Source organism: Amblyraja radiata, chromosome 9 (genome assembly GCF_010909765.2).
Source record: "Amblyraja radiata isolate CabotCenter1 chromosome 9, sAmbRad1.1.pri, whole genome shotgun sequence".
NCBI classification, from domain to species: domain Eukaryota; kingdom Metazoa; phylum Chordata; class Chondrichthyes; order Rajiformes; family Rajidae; genus Amblyraja; species Amblyraja radiata.
Genome location: NC_045964.1, coordinates 11516205 through 11532472, shown reverse-complemented (window position 1 = coordinate 11532472; position 16268 = coordinate 11516205). Strand labels below are relative to the sequence as shown.

General features: G+C 41.5%; 1 protein-coding gene across 4 annotated transcripts in view; it reads right to left on the bottom strand.

The window, feature by feature from the left end:
• drc7 (dynein regulatory complex subunit 7) overlaps positions 1–16268 on the bottom strand; it is a 66510-nt gene that overhangs the window by 15048 nt on the left and 35194 nt on the right. For 3 of the 4 annotated variants that reach the window (XM_033026668.1, XM_033026667.1, XM_033026670.1), the window contains 6 exons: positions 11913–11985; positions 7628–7756; positions 6757–6885; positions 4261–4484; positions 1882–2097; positions 704–814 (listed from right to left, as the gene is read on the bottom strand). In XM_033026668.1, coding sequence (XP_032882559.1) covers positions 704–814; positions 1882–2097; positions 4261–4484; positions 6757–6885; positions 7628–7756; positions 11913–11985 — 882 coding nt within the window. The remainder of the gene's footprint in view (positions 1–703; positions 815–1881; positions 2098–4260; positions 4485–6756; positions 6886–7627; positions 7757–11912; positions 11986–16268) is intronic. The other variant, XM_033026669.1, reaches the window with a different exon arrangement.

The following is a 16268-nucleotide window of genomic DNA, read 5'->3' as shown; positions in this document are numbered from 1 at the left end:
AAGATTTAACCATTATAGCATTTCGCTTTTCCATTTTATTTACTTATCATTCATTTTATTACCTTGGGCATTTTTTATCTAAGAAGGTGATCCCATCTGGGGTTCCCCATACATTGGCTATTCATATTTCCTTTGCTGTCAATTTTTTCAAAACAATTATGAATAAATAAAGTCAAAGACCCACCATAGAACATGTTTTTGTTGATCTTTTATTGCATTAAATAACTATCACTGAGCTGGTACGTTAATCCCATTTTTATTCTCCTCGTTTTTTTCAACCTCCCTCACCACCCCCCCCCCCCAGTTTCCACCACTCACCCACACAGTAAGGCCCAAATAATCTGCCAACCCACACATCTCCAAAACATGGGGGTTGGGAACTGGAGCACTTGGAGGAAATTCATAGTCACAGGAAGGCAAGCAAACTCCACAGAAACAGAATCTGTTGTCAGGACTGAACCCAGGTCCCCGGTAAAAAAAAACAGCAGTTTACATGCTGCACCACTGTGCCACTCTCAAATTGTACACATTTGATGCAACTTCTCCGACATAACAATCATACTTCAAAAGTACTTCATTATCACTGATAAGAAAGGCGATAAAATGTAAATTTGATTGTCTTTCTCATGCTGTAAGATGAGTAATGACATGCAAAACAAATGTTTGCTTCATTGAAAATCAACAAGACAAATAACAACACTACCTCATGCTCAGAATCTCTAACAGCTTGCATTGATGTAGTTTGTGCCTTCAAAAGTCCTATCATCGTCTGATACAGAACCACGTTTTTACATGGCTTCACCAGAGGGTCAACCTGTAGGGGAGAAGAATTGTAAATCGGTTTCTTTAACAGCAGAATCTCATTTCTCTTTGTCTATCTCACAAGAAAATAAAACATAACAATCACCTGATAACATACCATGGAATGCAGAGAATGATTTTTAATTGTAAATTTGGGATTTGGGTTTAAAAATGTCAAAAACATTTAAATATATGACACCTGCCCGTGACATGCATTTTTGGGTTTAATCGAGGCAGATTAAACCTCCTAAATCGAGGCTCCATGGTTTCACCATGAAAGTGGAAGGGAGAAAGCTGATTTCTATGTTTAACAGTGGCTGAATGAGTTTTCCACACCTCAAGGAATCCAATAATTGAAAGAAGACAAAGCCAGGTTCAGGCAGGTGGTAAGCATGAGTAGTGCAAAACCAATTCCTCTTACACACCATTGGGACTTTCCTCCGAGAAAGGTTGGTTGTTGGATTAATTAGGCAGTAGACAATTATTGGATAAATGCATCAGAGAATATAATTCAACACAGTTGTGGAAGAGGGGATGCAGGGCTCGGTGAAGACTACTAGAATAGCACTCATGGTACTCTGCATGGATCACAAATTGGACTTGCCTGCACGCATAGATAGCTTTGAGTTTCTCTCTCACATGTCTGTGAGCTTAACCTGTAAACCAACATGGTTTATGGATGTAAATTTTCCAAGGTATAAAGATTGACAACGTGGGGTCATATCTTCACAGTATGTGAGGAAGACTGGTAGTTCTTGGATTTTCATTCAAACTCATAAAATTGTGCCTCGCTTTTTGCACATATTACAACTCCTCCGCTCCTTCTTTCTTCCATCCTCACATTGCCCACCTGCCACTGCCTGGCTTTATTCTGACACCTGGGATCACATTCACTGATACATTTATCCCACAAATATCTATAGACCAGGTGAATATTCAATACATGAAATATCCAACCCCTTCTGTACGAACTTCCATCTTTTCAATATCTTTGTGTGGAAATATCCTGCAAAATTGTTAATTTGGATTAGCCAATCGAGATATGTTTAATTTTGCTGGGCAGGGAGAACGTTACTCCACCTCAAACGTCATAACAATCTGGTCCATGTTAACTTCCTGGTCATCTTTTTGCATCAGGTTTGGTGGGAGGATGAATTCTCTCTTCACTGCTGTGATCCTGTCATCCTCACGATGATACGTCAGCTGAACATGCTCTGAAGTGATCAGGAATATTTGCTCTGCCACATCCTGGTGGGCTGGCTTCTTTCTGTTTCTGGCAAAGCGTTCTATTATTTTCTATAATAAAAAATAAAATGAAAAATCAGAAACTGCAGAGAATATTCAGTACGCCATGCAGCCTCGACAGAATTAACCTTGTGGTTAATTGAGCTTTATCAAATCTAGGAAAAGTCAGAAATGAGACAGGCATTGCAAAGAAAGTGGGGAGAGGTAAAGAGAACAGAGTGGGTGGGGGGGGGGGGAGCGAGTGGGGGGGAGGAGGTTTCATCCTGGGTGGAGTGGAGGGAGATACTGTAAGTAGTGGCAGTGCTGGCGAAAGTATATCTGGTGGAACACAGCAAATGTTAAGGGATACTCAGCAGGTCAGACCGTATCTAAGGAGAAATGTGTGGTTTAATTTGCAGAGAGGAGGAAGGACATTTCCCTCTACAGAGGGAAATGGCTGAGTACAAAAACAAAGGCTGTCTGGATGACGCAATTGCTTTGAGTGATATCTAAGGCAGGGAAATGAATGCCTGTAATTTGCAGCTCGTCTTGTATGACCCTGTAAATAGAGGAAGATGAATGAGGGCAGTAAAGTGAGAAAGACTTACGAGGTCTTGAACTGGAATTGCCTGAAGTTGGTGTTGAGTCCCAAAGGCTGTTATTTGATGTGACACTAAGCTTGGTTGGAACAGTGTAGGAGGTCAGATTGAGAACGGGTGGTGAATTAAAGTAACAGGTTACTGGAACTTCACAGTCATCCATGCAGATTGAACAGTGGTGTCCTGCAAAATGGTTAACCAATCGTACTTTGGCTTTTCCCAAAGTAGATGAGGCCATATTGAGAGTACACCCAATTAAAAGAAGTGCAAGCAAATCATTGCTTTGCCTGGAAGGAATGTTTGGGTCCCAGGAGAGCAAAAAGGGAAAAGGTTGAAAAGAATGTGTTGTATCTCTTGTGGTTGCACGGGAATTATTTGCGAGAAGAGGAGTGAGTAATGGTGATCACGCTTCATAGTGTTCATTGGAAAATACGTTTTACATTTCTTTGCCCAACCATTTCAAAACATTTTAACTCACCTAAATGGTAATCTTACACTGTGTTAAGAGGGCTATGCAACCAAGAAAGAGTGATTTACATCATGCTCATGTCCAACTCTGTTCCTATATAGGGCCAGGACTGATTTCCTCAGCACACAATCCACTGAGATACTTCTCCAGTGTTTGGGAATTACACCAAAGCCAAAAAAAAGTAATTCATGAGGGTAAGCCGATTCCTGATGCAGATGGTCCACAGGTAACATGTGCCAAACGGCTCTCAGCGAGTGAAATATGGGCTGTTTCTTGCCTAGTGGGAAGTTGAAATGTAATCATGGCATATGTTCTGTGATGCAGTCACAAGAACAGTTGCTTCACTTCATCTAACACGGTGTGTAAAAGTCTAAAGAGTTTGAAAATGCAACCTAACTCCCATAGTCTGCTCCCAATCAACATAATCCATATGCCAAAACATAGAATGTTAGAAACATAGAAAATAGGTGCAGGAGTAGGCCATGCGGCCTTCGTGCCAGCATCGCTATTCAATAGACAATTGACAATAGGTGCAGGAGTAGGCCATTCGGCCCTTCGTGCCAGCATCGCTATTCAATAGATAATAGGTGCAGGAGTAGGCCATTCGGCCCTTCGAGCCAGCACCACCATTCAATGTGATCTTGGATGATCACATTCAATATGATTATTGCTGATCATCCTAAATCAGTACCCTGTTCAAGATTCATGCTCACATTGAGAATCCCGATGAGTGTTCCCTGATCAGTTGATATAGGCCATTGAAGGTGTGGTTCCCTTCTCCTGATCACTGTGCAGTGACCCTTTGCTGCACACCAGTCTCAATAGCCAATTATGATACCCACTTAGCGTAAATAATTTGTCGACATTCTTTTTTTTATAGGCACAATTTTGGAGCAGTTACTACTTGGAAAAGGACTGGAGAAGTAGAGGCAGGTACAATTTTCAAAGGTGAAGAAAATCGGAAGAGACAGAGAATAAAGAAGAGCCAGAGGAGGCAGGTATAATAACAACATTCAAAAGGCATTTGGGCAGGTACATAGACAGGAAAGGGATATGGGCCAAACGTGAGTAAATAAGACATTTTTAAATGGGGTGTTTTAGTCAACATGGAAGAGTTGGGCCAAAGGGCTTTTTTCTATTCTATATGACTTAAAGTGAAGTACTTACTAGAATGGTGCGGTAGTTTGAGTGACTAGCTCCGGGGAGCTTCACTTTCTTCAGTCGTTTGGCAAAGACTGTGTGTCTGTAAATGAGGAAGTCTGGCCTGTCCCTGAACTTCCCTATCATCTCTGTAGGAGTTTCCACTCTGCTCATCAGCCCATCCACACGAAGCTTTCCATTGAATTTCATTGTCCTGTCGGTCTCTGGCTCGGATGATCGGAAGACGTGTTCTGTAACACCAGGCAGTCATGGAGGAGTCATGAAGACCAGTCTGACACATCAGTAACAACAATTCATTACCTTTTTTAACTGCCGCTACTTTTCTCTCTTTTTCATAAAAGTATCCACTCATTTGAAGATGGTTATTTAACCATGCTCCTCACCCCAATCACCTCTCCCCAAATCACATTTGACGTGTGAAAAAGGCAGGGCATTGCAATTGCAGCTTAGACCTTTCCATTTCCTTGAGAAGGTCTCTGGAGTTAGAATGAGGAGTTGATTCTCACATTTGGTGGCCTTAACACATGCAGTCTCTCGGTGTTGTTTCGAGCAAGATTATCATTGTTAGCGGGGGGAAGATGCTCACCTCTTAGGTGTATGTTAAGTTAGCAGGTCTCGGGCAGAACAGAGATAAGACTGCAGTCCTGAATGTTAGATTGCCACTTCCATCTACTGCAGCAAAAACAAATATGGCAATATTGCATGTCTGCTTGGTGCACCAAAGCCCTACCTGTTACCCTTCCATTGAAGTTATATAACCTCCACACAGTTGCAACTAAATTCTGTGTGCTTGACTGACTTCCTGCGACGTAACATATGCCCAATGAACAGTATCCCAACACCCTGGGCCAATATAGTACTTTGTAATTCAATAGACCAGGGGGAAAGGAATTGCTGTAAAGCTGATGGTCAGATTAACAAGCCAAATCATTTTTAAGGGCAACCCAGAGAAAATAAAAGTCTGAAATTTATCAAGAAGTTTTCACTTTGGTCATTTTGACTGCAATACAATTTCCACGCAGTTAAATGAGGCAATATTAGAACTGACACAGCCTGGCTTAGACTTGGCATGGTTTAATGACTCAATCTATTTTGATGGAGAATAACTCTGAAGGAGGTACATATACTTAATTTGTTTTGAAGAGCACATGTGTTCTGTCAGTGGGGATGACCCCAAGCTTCCAGTTGCCCACTACTTTAAATCTGCATCCTGTGCCCATCTGTCTATGGTCTCTTGCACTCTTACAATGAGACCCAACTCAAGCTTGAGGAACAGCTAGATGACTCAACGTTAAGTACTAATCTTCAGGTGACTTGATTTTTCTGCACCAGTTGTCCATCTGTGACATTGACTCAGCTCGTTTGTTTTATTTCCTTTTTTAAATCTCTCTGCGAGTGAAGGCCATGCCCACCCTGACTTGCAACATTTAATGTGACAATAGAAGACAATGTGAAGTCCTGATTTCCAAAAAGTGAAGCCGCAGCAGCTTCAGTTATTAAATTTCCCACCTACTTTTTCCTCATAAGCATTGTGGCAAAATTCTAAAATTATTCAGGTAGAAGATGTTCTTACTTGGAAAATGAATACAGGTATTTTACTATCAATACTGGTTGCAGATCAGCAATTGTATTGTGTGCTCTAGAGTGCAGGTCCCTCTATTCTGGTCTAATGAAGTACATATTGAAAGTACTGTTCAGTGTTAGTGCGATCCTTTGTGTTTCCACATCAGGCATTCTCATGGTTTGCCATTTTTTGGACTATCGAGTCTTGTGCTGAGAGCTTATTTCTGATGGATATGAGGTCAGAACCTCAAATTAATTAAATGTGGATCATGTGGTCACTTCCACTCCATCAATCTGGGATGGATTAAAACACATTTCTTCAAGATGAACAAAACATTTTGCATACTTCCTACCCACCCTCAGCCCAATGCGCCCATTTTAATGGGCAGGTACTCGAGGCAAACCTGTCAATCCATTAAGTATTGTAGTGCATTGATAGCTAATGAGGATAGCATCCAACATAGAAGCCAATGTTGTTGCCTTACAATATCTTACTCTTTTTTCCCTGGGATATCATTGGGTGAAAGTTGCCAATAAAGCCCCAAAATTCTTCCAATGGAGGGAAGGACTCCAGCTTCTATTTCTCCATTTGAGTTGCAAAGCATCACCATTTTTAGGCTACAAAGAAATTCTTGAAATAATTTTGGGGCTCGTTTGCTCCGGGTTTTCAGTCGCTTGAAATATTGAGAATTTAACAAAGTTAAAAGGAGAATGTTTCGGGGATCACAGCAGTATCAAACCGTCTGCAATCAACAGGTTATAGCAAATAATGGAGAGCATAGATTAATACTATAGCCATGCACTGCTAGCCAGCTTGAATGATTTTTACAAAACAGAAGACGCCAGCAACACCACAAGGACTCACTGTTGTCTAATTCTTGCATGAAACACTACTGTCTCTCACTTATACTCTTTCTATGTTTTTTGTGTTGTTCTCACTTCTGAGTGCCAGATGTCGGCCGTTTCTAAAATACTCCGTAATGGTCCGAGTTTTCATGTTACGTTCAATTTTCTCCAGATTGTCTCTTCTGTTTGCATACCACTCTGTCACCTTCAGAAAAGAAGTACCTGTGGATGACAGAGAGAAATGCTTTGAATTTAGTTTTCATTCTACCGTGTCTTCTATCGTATACTTCTCACTGTCACTGATGAGATTAATAATGTAGACATATTAACACTTTCACATTAATAAATTTCAGTTCTAATTCTGTTCTCTTCATAGAATTTTATTCTTTTCAGTAAAAAGGAAATGAAGAATGAAAATTATATATTGAAGAATGAGTAATTTCCTATCATAGTTTTGTGATATTCTTACTGCTGAAGTAAGGACTTCTACTCTAGGTGGATTTTATTTATTTCATTGATGTACTTGAGTGTCTCAACCAAATGAGGAAAAATCAAACACAAACCGTTCATCGGTCAATTTTTGATCATGTTTAAAGTGAAATTGGTGTGGCTGTTATGGAAGTATCCATTGTTCAGTTGGTTTATTATATGGTGTCCAAATTAGAGAAAATGCATATGTGAACTGCTGGAATTGAGTTATATCGACAAAAAGTTCCTACTTTCCATCATTGGCCTGATGTTGAGATCCAGCCAACCCACTGCAACCTGCTTGGCAGTGCATGATCCCATGAACAATGGATGCGGCAGAATGGATTCAGGAGTGTTGTCCTAACATAATTTGAACTACTCTATACCACATGTTCACAAGGTAACATTTGGTTGCTGGCACAAGGCACTCACACATCCTTGCACCTTAGGGAGGATAAAAGATGGATGAAAACATACAAAAACAATTAAAACTTACATTCAATATCCTCATATTCGATTAATCGCTTCACCATCCCATCTATGTTCAAGTAAGGCGCATACTTCTCCAAGTTCGCCTTCTTATACTGAATTATCTTTTCACCTTTTGGACAGCGTGTTTCAATGTCTGCAAGAATGAAAAGATCATATTACTTTTATATTTGTTCCCAATTTATAGGCAAATTTTGTATGATGATGCCCCCCAAGTGAGAATACTTTGCTATACTCAGAATCATTGAATCTTACGCCACAGGAACAGGTGACTTGGCCAAGCATACCTATGTCAGATTAGCTGCATAAACACTGCCTTACCACCACTCCCCTGTGTATGTTTAATTTATTTATTTTTAATTTATTTAATTTAAGCACATTTAAAAACATCCCACGTTGACCAAAGTGCTGTCTAGACCAGAGCAGGTAGCTAAAATCACAAAAAGAAACAGACATACACAGGAATGCACACAGCACACAGGTACAAATAATCAGCACAAAGGCACAAAACAAACATCAGCCACATCAGGGGGATTCAAATGCTAGTGAATAAAAATAAGTTTTGAGCCTGGACTTACAAGAGTCGATGGAGAGGACAGGTCTGATACGGAGGGGGATGCTGTTCCACAGTCTAGGGGCCGCAACAGCAAAGGCACCGTCACCCCTGAGCTTAAGTTTAGATCACGGGACAGTCAGGAGCCCCAAGTCAGCCGACCTGAGGGACCTGGAGGTAGAGTAAGAGGTAAGGAGGTTTGTGATATAGTGGGGAATCTAGCCTGTTTCGGGCTTTATAGACACGAGGACCTTAAAATCAATTCTGAACCATACTGGCAGCCAGTGGAGAGAGGCCAGAATGGGGGTAATATGGTCCCTCTTCTGGGTACCTGTCAGGAGCCTGGCTGCGGCGTTCTGGACCAGTTGCAGGCGGGACAGGGATAACTGACTGATCCCTTTATTTTGGAAATGGTACGAAGCTGGAAGAAACTGGCTTGCTTGTCAAACGTAAAGGCAGAATCAAATATCACACCAAGGTTTGTTAACATGGAATATGACAAGGGTGGATAAGTTGCCAAGAATGCTGGTAATCACTTTGATGGAGTCAGGGGGACCAAATAGGATGACTTCAGACTTGTTTTCACTTTTAATTATTATTATCCAATTCTTTTTCTGAAAATTATTGCTAATTCTGTCCCACTAAGCCTACTGGCAGTGTATTCAAGATCATAATAATTTGTAACATAAAAAAGGCCTCTTCAACTGCCTGCATTTCCTTTGTAAAATTATCTTAAACCTGTGTACGTGTAAACTGACCTTCCAAACGTAAAGCTCCTCCAAATTCACATTACAACTCCTCATTACTTTGAACACCTCTATTATATCTCCCATTTATTGCTGCAGGGAGAATAAACGTTAATCATTCCATTGGGCTGAAGCCCTCCGTTGTTCATACCATTCCCATTTATCTAACCTGTTACCTTGCCAAGGCCCTGTCACCCGTTCAATCATTGTGCCAGTCACCTTCGAATGCACTAGGCCACCTGAGGTCACCTTTTAAACCTTCCTTGCTATTGTACTTAGCGCCTTGTAAAATAATGGCAAGCATTAGTTAATAAATGAAAGGTTGTGGTTTAAAAACTGAAGAAGGGTCTTGACCCAGATCATCACCGATCCATTTTCTCCAGAGTTGCTGTCTGACCGCTGGGTTACTCCAGCATTTTGTATCTATCTTTGGCAATTTCCATAACTACTGTGGTGGTGCCCCTGCATTCCATTTTTAGGATAATTAATGATTTGCTTTTTCACATATATTGCCAGACCATATTGTACATGTTGCAAGAGTGTAGCAAGCGTGCAGCCATAGATCTGACAACAGCGTACTTGCTTGATAAAATCACCATGCTTTTCCTGCAATGCTATAACATCTGCAGCATTGATTCTTAGCAATTTTATCAGATGATGCAAAAAAGCTGCAACATTCAATTGACAGGTCCATGTTCAAAGCTCATGTTCATGGTGCACAGTCTTGAAAGGACTGTTGTGATTGAACTAATTTTGAGTTTCACTCCTTCAACTGGGATGCTAAAAAGGAGCACAGAGCTGTATTTTCGATGTTTGGGTGCCAATTTTAACGGAGTAGACCACAAGAAAGCTGCCATCCTCCACCCCTTGAATTCAAGTGACCTTTGATTATTTGGAGAAACCTGCATTTGGGGGCTGGATACATAGTTTTCTGAAAAGATACATCACACAATAGATCACCCAATATGGGTCCCAATAAACAGGGCTCTTATCTCTGTGCAATTTTAAGAAGCCATTCTTGGTATTTTGTCATTACCCTCGGGATATTTTGGAAGGACTCATTGATGAAACAGATCTGTTCCAAAAGCTCCATTCTGCTTGTGGCGGCAGGAAAATGGCATTTACTGCAACATCATATTTTGAGGTGAAGTAATGAACTGTGTTAATATTATTGAAGCTAAGCTGGAGGTGAGTTGTCGCCTGTGGTACCCCCGCTGTGCATGAACTATATTATTATACTTTCATTTAACACAAATTCCATTGAATGAGGTTGTATTGGGGTTTGAAGCACAAGCCACCAATGTTACAAACTGAGGTAGATACAAAATGCTGGAGTAACTCAGCGGGTCAGGCAGCATCTCTGGCGAGAAGGAATGGGTGACGTTTCGGGTCGAGACCCTTCTTCAGACTAATTTCAGGGGAGGGGGCGGGACAAAGATAGAATGTAGTCGGAGACAGTAAGGCTAGTGGGAGAACTGGGAAGGGGGAGGGGATGGAGAGAGAGAGAACTAGGGCTATCTGAAGTTAGAGAAGTCAATGTTCATACCGCTGGGGTGTAAACTACCCAAACAAAATATGTGGTGCTGTTCCTCCAATTTGCGCTGGGCCTCACTCTGACAATGGAGGAGGCCCAGGACAGAAAGGTCAGATTGGGAATGGGAAGGGGAGTTGAAGTGCTGAGCCACTGGGAGATCAGGTAGGTTAAGACGGACTGAGCGGAGGTGTTCAGTGAAACAATCGCCAGGCCTGCGCTTGGTCTCGCCGATGTAGAGAAGTTGACACCTGGAACAGCGGATACAGTAGATGAGGTTGGAGGAAGTACAGGTCAACCTCTGCCTCACCTGGAAAGACTGTTTGGGTCCTTGGATGGAGTTAAGGTGGGGTGTAAAGGGACAGGTGTTGCAGGGGAAAGTACCTGGGGAGGTTTGGGTGGGAAGAGATGAGATGACCAGGGAGTTTTGGAGGGAACGGTCTCTGCGGAAAGCAGAAAAGGGTGGAGATGGGAAGATGTGGGATCCCGTTGGAGGTGGTGAAAATGTTGGAGGATTATATGCTAAATCTGATTATATATATATATGTAAGTCCTGATCGTGTATTATCAGGTTTTGGCCTTTGAAGTGAATGGAAGTGAGGAGAACCCCATCAATCTCCAAGAAGAATAAATAAATAAATATTATATAACATTTTATAACTTAAAGTGGGGCCAAGGAAAGAGTGTTCACGTCGCAGCCCTGTTTCTACCAATCTTTCCACCATTACACACAAGAAGCGCAAGACGCCTTTGTATGCAGATGCTGAGAAGTGTGTTCAGCTCTGGCTGAACAATTTCTAATCTTGTGATGTGGACTCAATAAGAAGAAGACTATAAAGTTATATGTGATTATGTCATGGGACATCTCGAAGCACTGCCTGCCATATGCAATACTTTTACAATACGATTGCATGAATCAAGAGAATACTTTGCTTTACCTCAAATGGAGGCATGAGATCCTTTAATGTCTACTTGAATACTATTGAACCCATATTAATCTGTCTTAAGGTACATTACTACCCACTGAGTCAAGCTAACATGGGTCTGTGTTAGAGTTTGCCAGAATATATGCTCATGGCTACTTTTTCAGGCAGTTGTTCTAATATACAGGGTCATACTGTTGTCTCAACTAGTTCCATCAAACAAAAAAGACCTGGCTTGCAGAGATTAGCAACTACATTTGACTATAAAGCACAATGACCTTGAGAAGCAGTTTATTGACTATGATATGCATTGATAAGGTGCTATATGGATCTAAGTTCACATTGGCTTCTCAATATCTGATGTGACCTTTAGTCTTAAAAAGTTAGAGAAATACATGAGCAGATTATTTGCAATTAAATAAGTAAATCATGATCATGAAATTAGCCTTGAATTAAACTTGACTGATTTATTTCAAAGAATATTATCCTTGCTTTTGGAAACAGCCGATATTCCTAGTATTAAAGGCAGATTCAATTACCTTTAGCAGGAATAACAATTTGCTGAGCCCATGATGGAGGCATGTCAAAAATCTTTTCTACATCTTTTTCATCCTGAAACAGAGAATGAAGGATATAATAACATGGTGGTTTTAATCCTTATGCCTACATTTTCCAAATTCTCTTTTTGGTTGTCAATTACGTGTTATGCTACACACAAATAAAGATTATTTGAATATACCCGCAAGGCAGGATTGTATATCTGTCAGAATGCCTGGCTTCAGGAGGGCAAGGGAAGGGGAAAAACGTTTTAAGACAATAAAACCTAAGAATGAATACCAAGAGAAGGCAAACAATCAGAAAACAGCAGGCAATTTATTTACGTTCTACCAACTATAGATTGTACTGATTCACAGAAGTCATTTGAACAGGTCAGGCTTTTGCCTTGCTGTGAGCTTGTTAGGTCAATGCAGGTAGCTACAGTAACTCAGTGGGTCAGACAGCACCTCTGGAGAAAAGGAATGCTTGACGTTTCGGGTCGAGACCCTTCTTCAAACCCGAACATCACCTATTCCTTTTCTCCAGAGATGCTGCCTGACCTGCTGACTTACTCCAGCTTTTTTTGTGCCTATTTTTGGTTTAAACAGCATCTGTAGTTCATTCCTACACCACACTGTAAATGCGCCATAGTGAATGTTAGCATGGAAGCTCATCAATCAAAAGATTTGGGGAATCAAATCGCATCCTCAAAACATAGTTGGTAAAGACGGGGTACATCTGATCTTTGAATGATCTTCCCCCCAACATCGAGTCTGTTCATGCGATAGGCATTGTGAGTCAGGCAAATAACCCATCCATCTAATGGAAACTATCTGGTGCATAGACAGCAGCTAAGCAATAGAAGAAATCATTGTTACATGTGCTGTCTGTGCAAGATCCTCCCCAGCTTCCCACAAGGTCCTTGGATGTACTTGTTTAAGAAGGAACTACAGATGCTGGAAAATCGAAGGTAGACAAAAATGCTGGAGAAACTCAGTGGGTGGGGCAGCATCTATGGAGCATCTGAAGAAGGGATTCGACCCAAAACATTGCCTATCTCCTTCGCTCCATAGATGCTGCCTCACCTGCTGAGTTTCTCCAGCATTTTTGTCTACCTTGGATGTACTTATCAGGCCCCAGAGATTTATCCACCTTAATGCGCTTTAGAACTGCCAATACCTTATCTTTAATAATTCATATATGATCTATGATATCACAAGCCATATGATTTAATTCATTAGCTGTCATGACCTTCTCCTCAGTAAAACCAGATGAGAAGTATTCATTTATTATTTCCTCCATCTCTTGTGGTTTTACACAAAGACAGACAAGCTGAACATTAAGGAGATATTTTCTTTCCCTAGAATCTCTTAGGATTGTCCTTTAACTTGTTTGTCAACTCCATTTCATGAGTTCATTTTGACCTTCTAATTGCTTTCTTAAGTATACTCCTGCACTTCTTATACGCACCGAGGGATTCACTTGACTCCGACTGTCTAGGTCTGAACTGTGCCTCTTTTTGTTCAAAGCCTTAACATCTCTTGTCAACCAGGGTTCTGCAAACTTGCCAGCCTTGTCATTCACCCCAACAGGAACATGCTGCCCCTGTACTCTTGCTATCTCAGTTCGCCGATACCACTATTGTTGACCAGGTCAACTTTAACAAGACGACGACTTAGAGTAAAGAAATCAAGAACCTTGTGTCATGATGTCACGACAACAAACCAGCACTTTATGTCAGCAAGAAGAAAGTTAGTTGTTGACCTGAGAAAGCGAGGGGGTGAACACAACCATACCGTCATCAATGTAGTTGCTGTAGCGATGGTCAATAGCTTGAAGTTCCTAGGCATCCATATCAGCAGCAACCTAATCTGGTCCCTTCACACAGATTTGGTGAATAAGAAAGCGCATTAACGTGTTTAATTTCTGAGGTGTCTGAGAAGATTCAGCTGTCTGCAAGGATTCTCTTGAACTCCCACAGACACACGATGCAAGGTATTCTGACAGGATGCACCTCAGACTGGTATGGCAAATACTCTCCTCTTAACTGGCTGACCTGCAGATGGTGAACACAACCCAGTCCATTAAAGGCTAATCACTTCCTTCCATGCAGTCCATCCTCATGGTGCATTGCCTTGTCAAGAATGCCTGCTCTCCAGGCCATTCCCTTCTACCTTCTGGGGGAAGATCCAGGCGCTTGAAAGTTCTGGCAACAAAACTTAAGAGCAGCCTTTCCCCACTGTGTCAGACTCCTGAACCAATCACCTTTTGTTCACAGCCCCTTTCCAGAAGAGCTGCCATATACTCTTGCTCTCAACTCTACCTGCGCTATTGCACTTTAATTTTTTTAGTACTACTCTGGAAATTTTTGTTTGTACTACTTCGGATTGAGTTACAATATTGAATTATTCTGCTGTTTCATATTGCCTTGCATTTAATGTTGTATTTATCATTACTGTACGTACATTCGTGGGAATAAGGGATTTCATTGCACCTTGATGAACTGTGTATGGGAATAAACTAATTTGAAACTTAATTTCTCTGAATCACACAGGGGGACAGAATTCCTTGCTCCCCAGTAATCTGTGAGTTGTCTTGAAAACTCTTTCATCAGCCAGTCAAAGGATATGTTGGCACATCAGTAGGAAATTTCATAATTGTTGTATACTTTTGCTGAGAGGTGACTGCGGAGATATGGAAAGCGGCCCATATTTTCCAGGGTGTTGTTGTGCAGCAGGAAACATTGTCGTAGTGCATTTATTTGTGGAAACAGCCAAAGCCTGATTGTACAGTGTTGTAAGTTTTTAATCCACAACGATTCATGTCAAACTGTCTTTGGACACAACATTAGGCCCGTTATCTTCCAAGTCTATACATTGGAAAACAGAAAGGTTGCAAATATGATTCACTTGAAAAATACTGTGAATGCTGGAAAGCTGACAGACAGAATCTGGCACCAATGTTTTATGTTAGTCAGACTCTCTATATCATGCAGCAAATCTCCTGACACATCAAATCCTTTCCACTATCTTAAAAGCACAGCTCTGAAAACATCCAGGTCAAATTGGGAAAAGGGGAAGTACAACAAGATCTGGCATGCAGGTAAAGCAGGCAGTGAAGAAAGCTAATGGCATGTTGGCCTTCATAGCAAGAGAATTTGAGTATAGGAGCAAGGATGTTCTACTGCAGTAGTACATGGCACTGGTGAGACCACACCTGGAGTATTGTGTGCAGTTTTGGTCTCCAAATTTGAGGAAGGAAATTCTTGCTATTGAGGGAGTGCAGCGTAGGTTCACAGGTTAATTCCCGGGATGGCTGGACTGTCATATGATGAAAGAATGGAGTGATTGGGCTTGTATACACTGGAATTTAGAAGGATGAGAGGGATTCTTATTGAAACATAGGATTATTAAGGGATTGGACACGCTAGAGGCAGGAAACATGTTCCCGATGTTGGGGGGAGTGCAGAACCAGGGGCCACAGTTTAAGAATAAGGGGTAGGCCATTTAGAGCGGAGATGAGGAAAAACTTTTTCACCCAGGGAGTTGTGAATCTGTGGAATTCTCTGCCTTCAAAGGCAGTGGAGGCCGATTCTCTGGATGCTTTCAAGAGAGAGTTAGATCGAGCTCTTAAAGATAGTGGAGTCAAGGGTAGAAAGCAGGAACGGGGTACTGATTGTGGATGATCAGCCATGATCACAGTGAATGGCGGTGCTGGCTTGAAGGGCCGAATGGCCTACTCCTGCACCTATTGTCTAAAGCAACACGGCTGTCCTGTACTTCATCTATGGTACTAAACACCCTTACTGAACACTCCACCAATAGCACACAATGGTTGTATTATGTACCATCCACAAAATGGCAATGCAGATATCATCTCCTGCATCTTGAACATCACAATGGACTGGGGCAGTTAGTAAATGGGAGCACCTTTCTCTGCAGTTCTTTGATGCGTCACAAACCATCTTGACTTGGAAATATACCACCATTCCATTGCTGCCATTGGGTGTAAATCCGGGAACTAACGTTGTGGGAGCCGCTTCACCAGAAAGATTGCATCGACTCAAGAAGTCTCCTCATCACCTTAACCATCCTGTTCTCCGCTAATTGCTTTCCTCTGCCAAGTAATTCATCAGGAGGCTTGCCTTTGCCTGATTCCGCTCCATATGTTTGAAAACAGCCAGATGCACGCATTTGATGAAAGTATGATCTGATTTTCTGGATAAGCAACCTGCCAGCACTCACTATCTGGACTCACATACGAAGAATGGTTTATTCTGATGAGGACCAGTGTGCAGTTATCACATGGAATTCAATCCCCAGAGCTAGCACCTTCAGGACATCAGAAAGGGAATATCT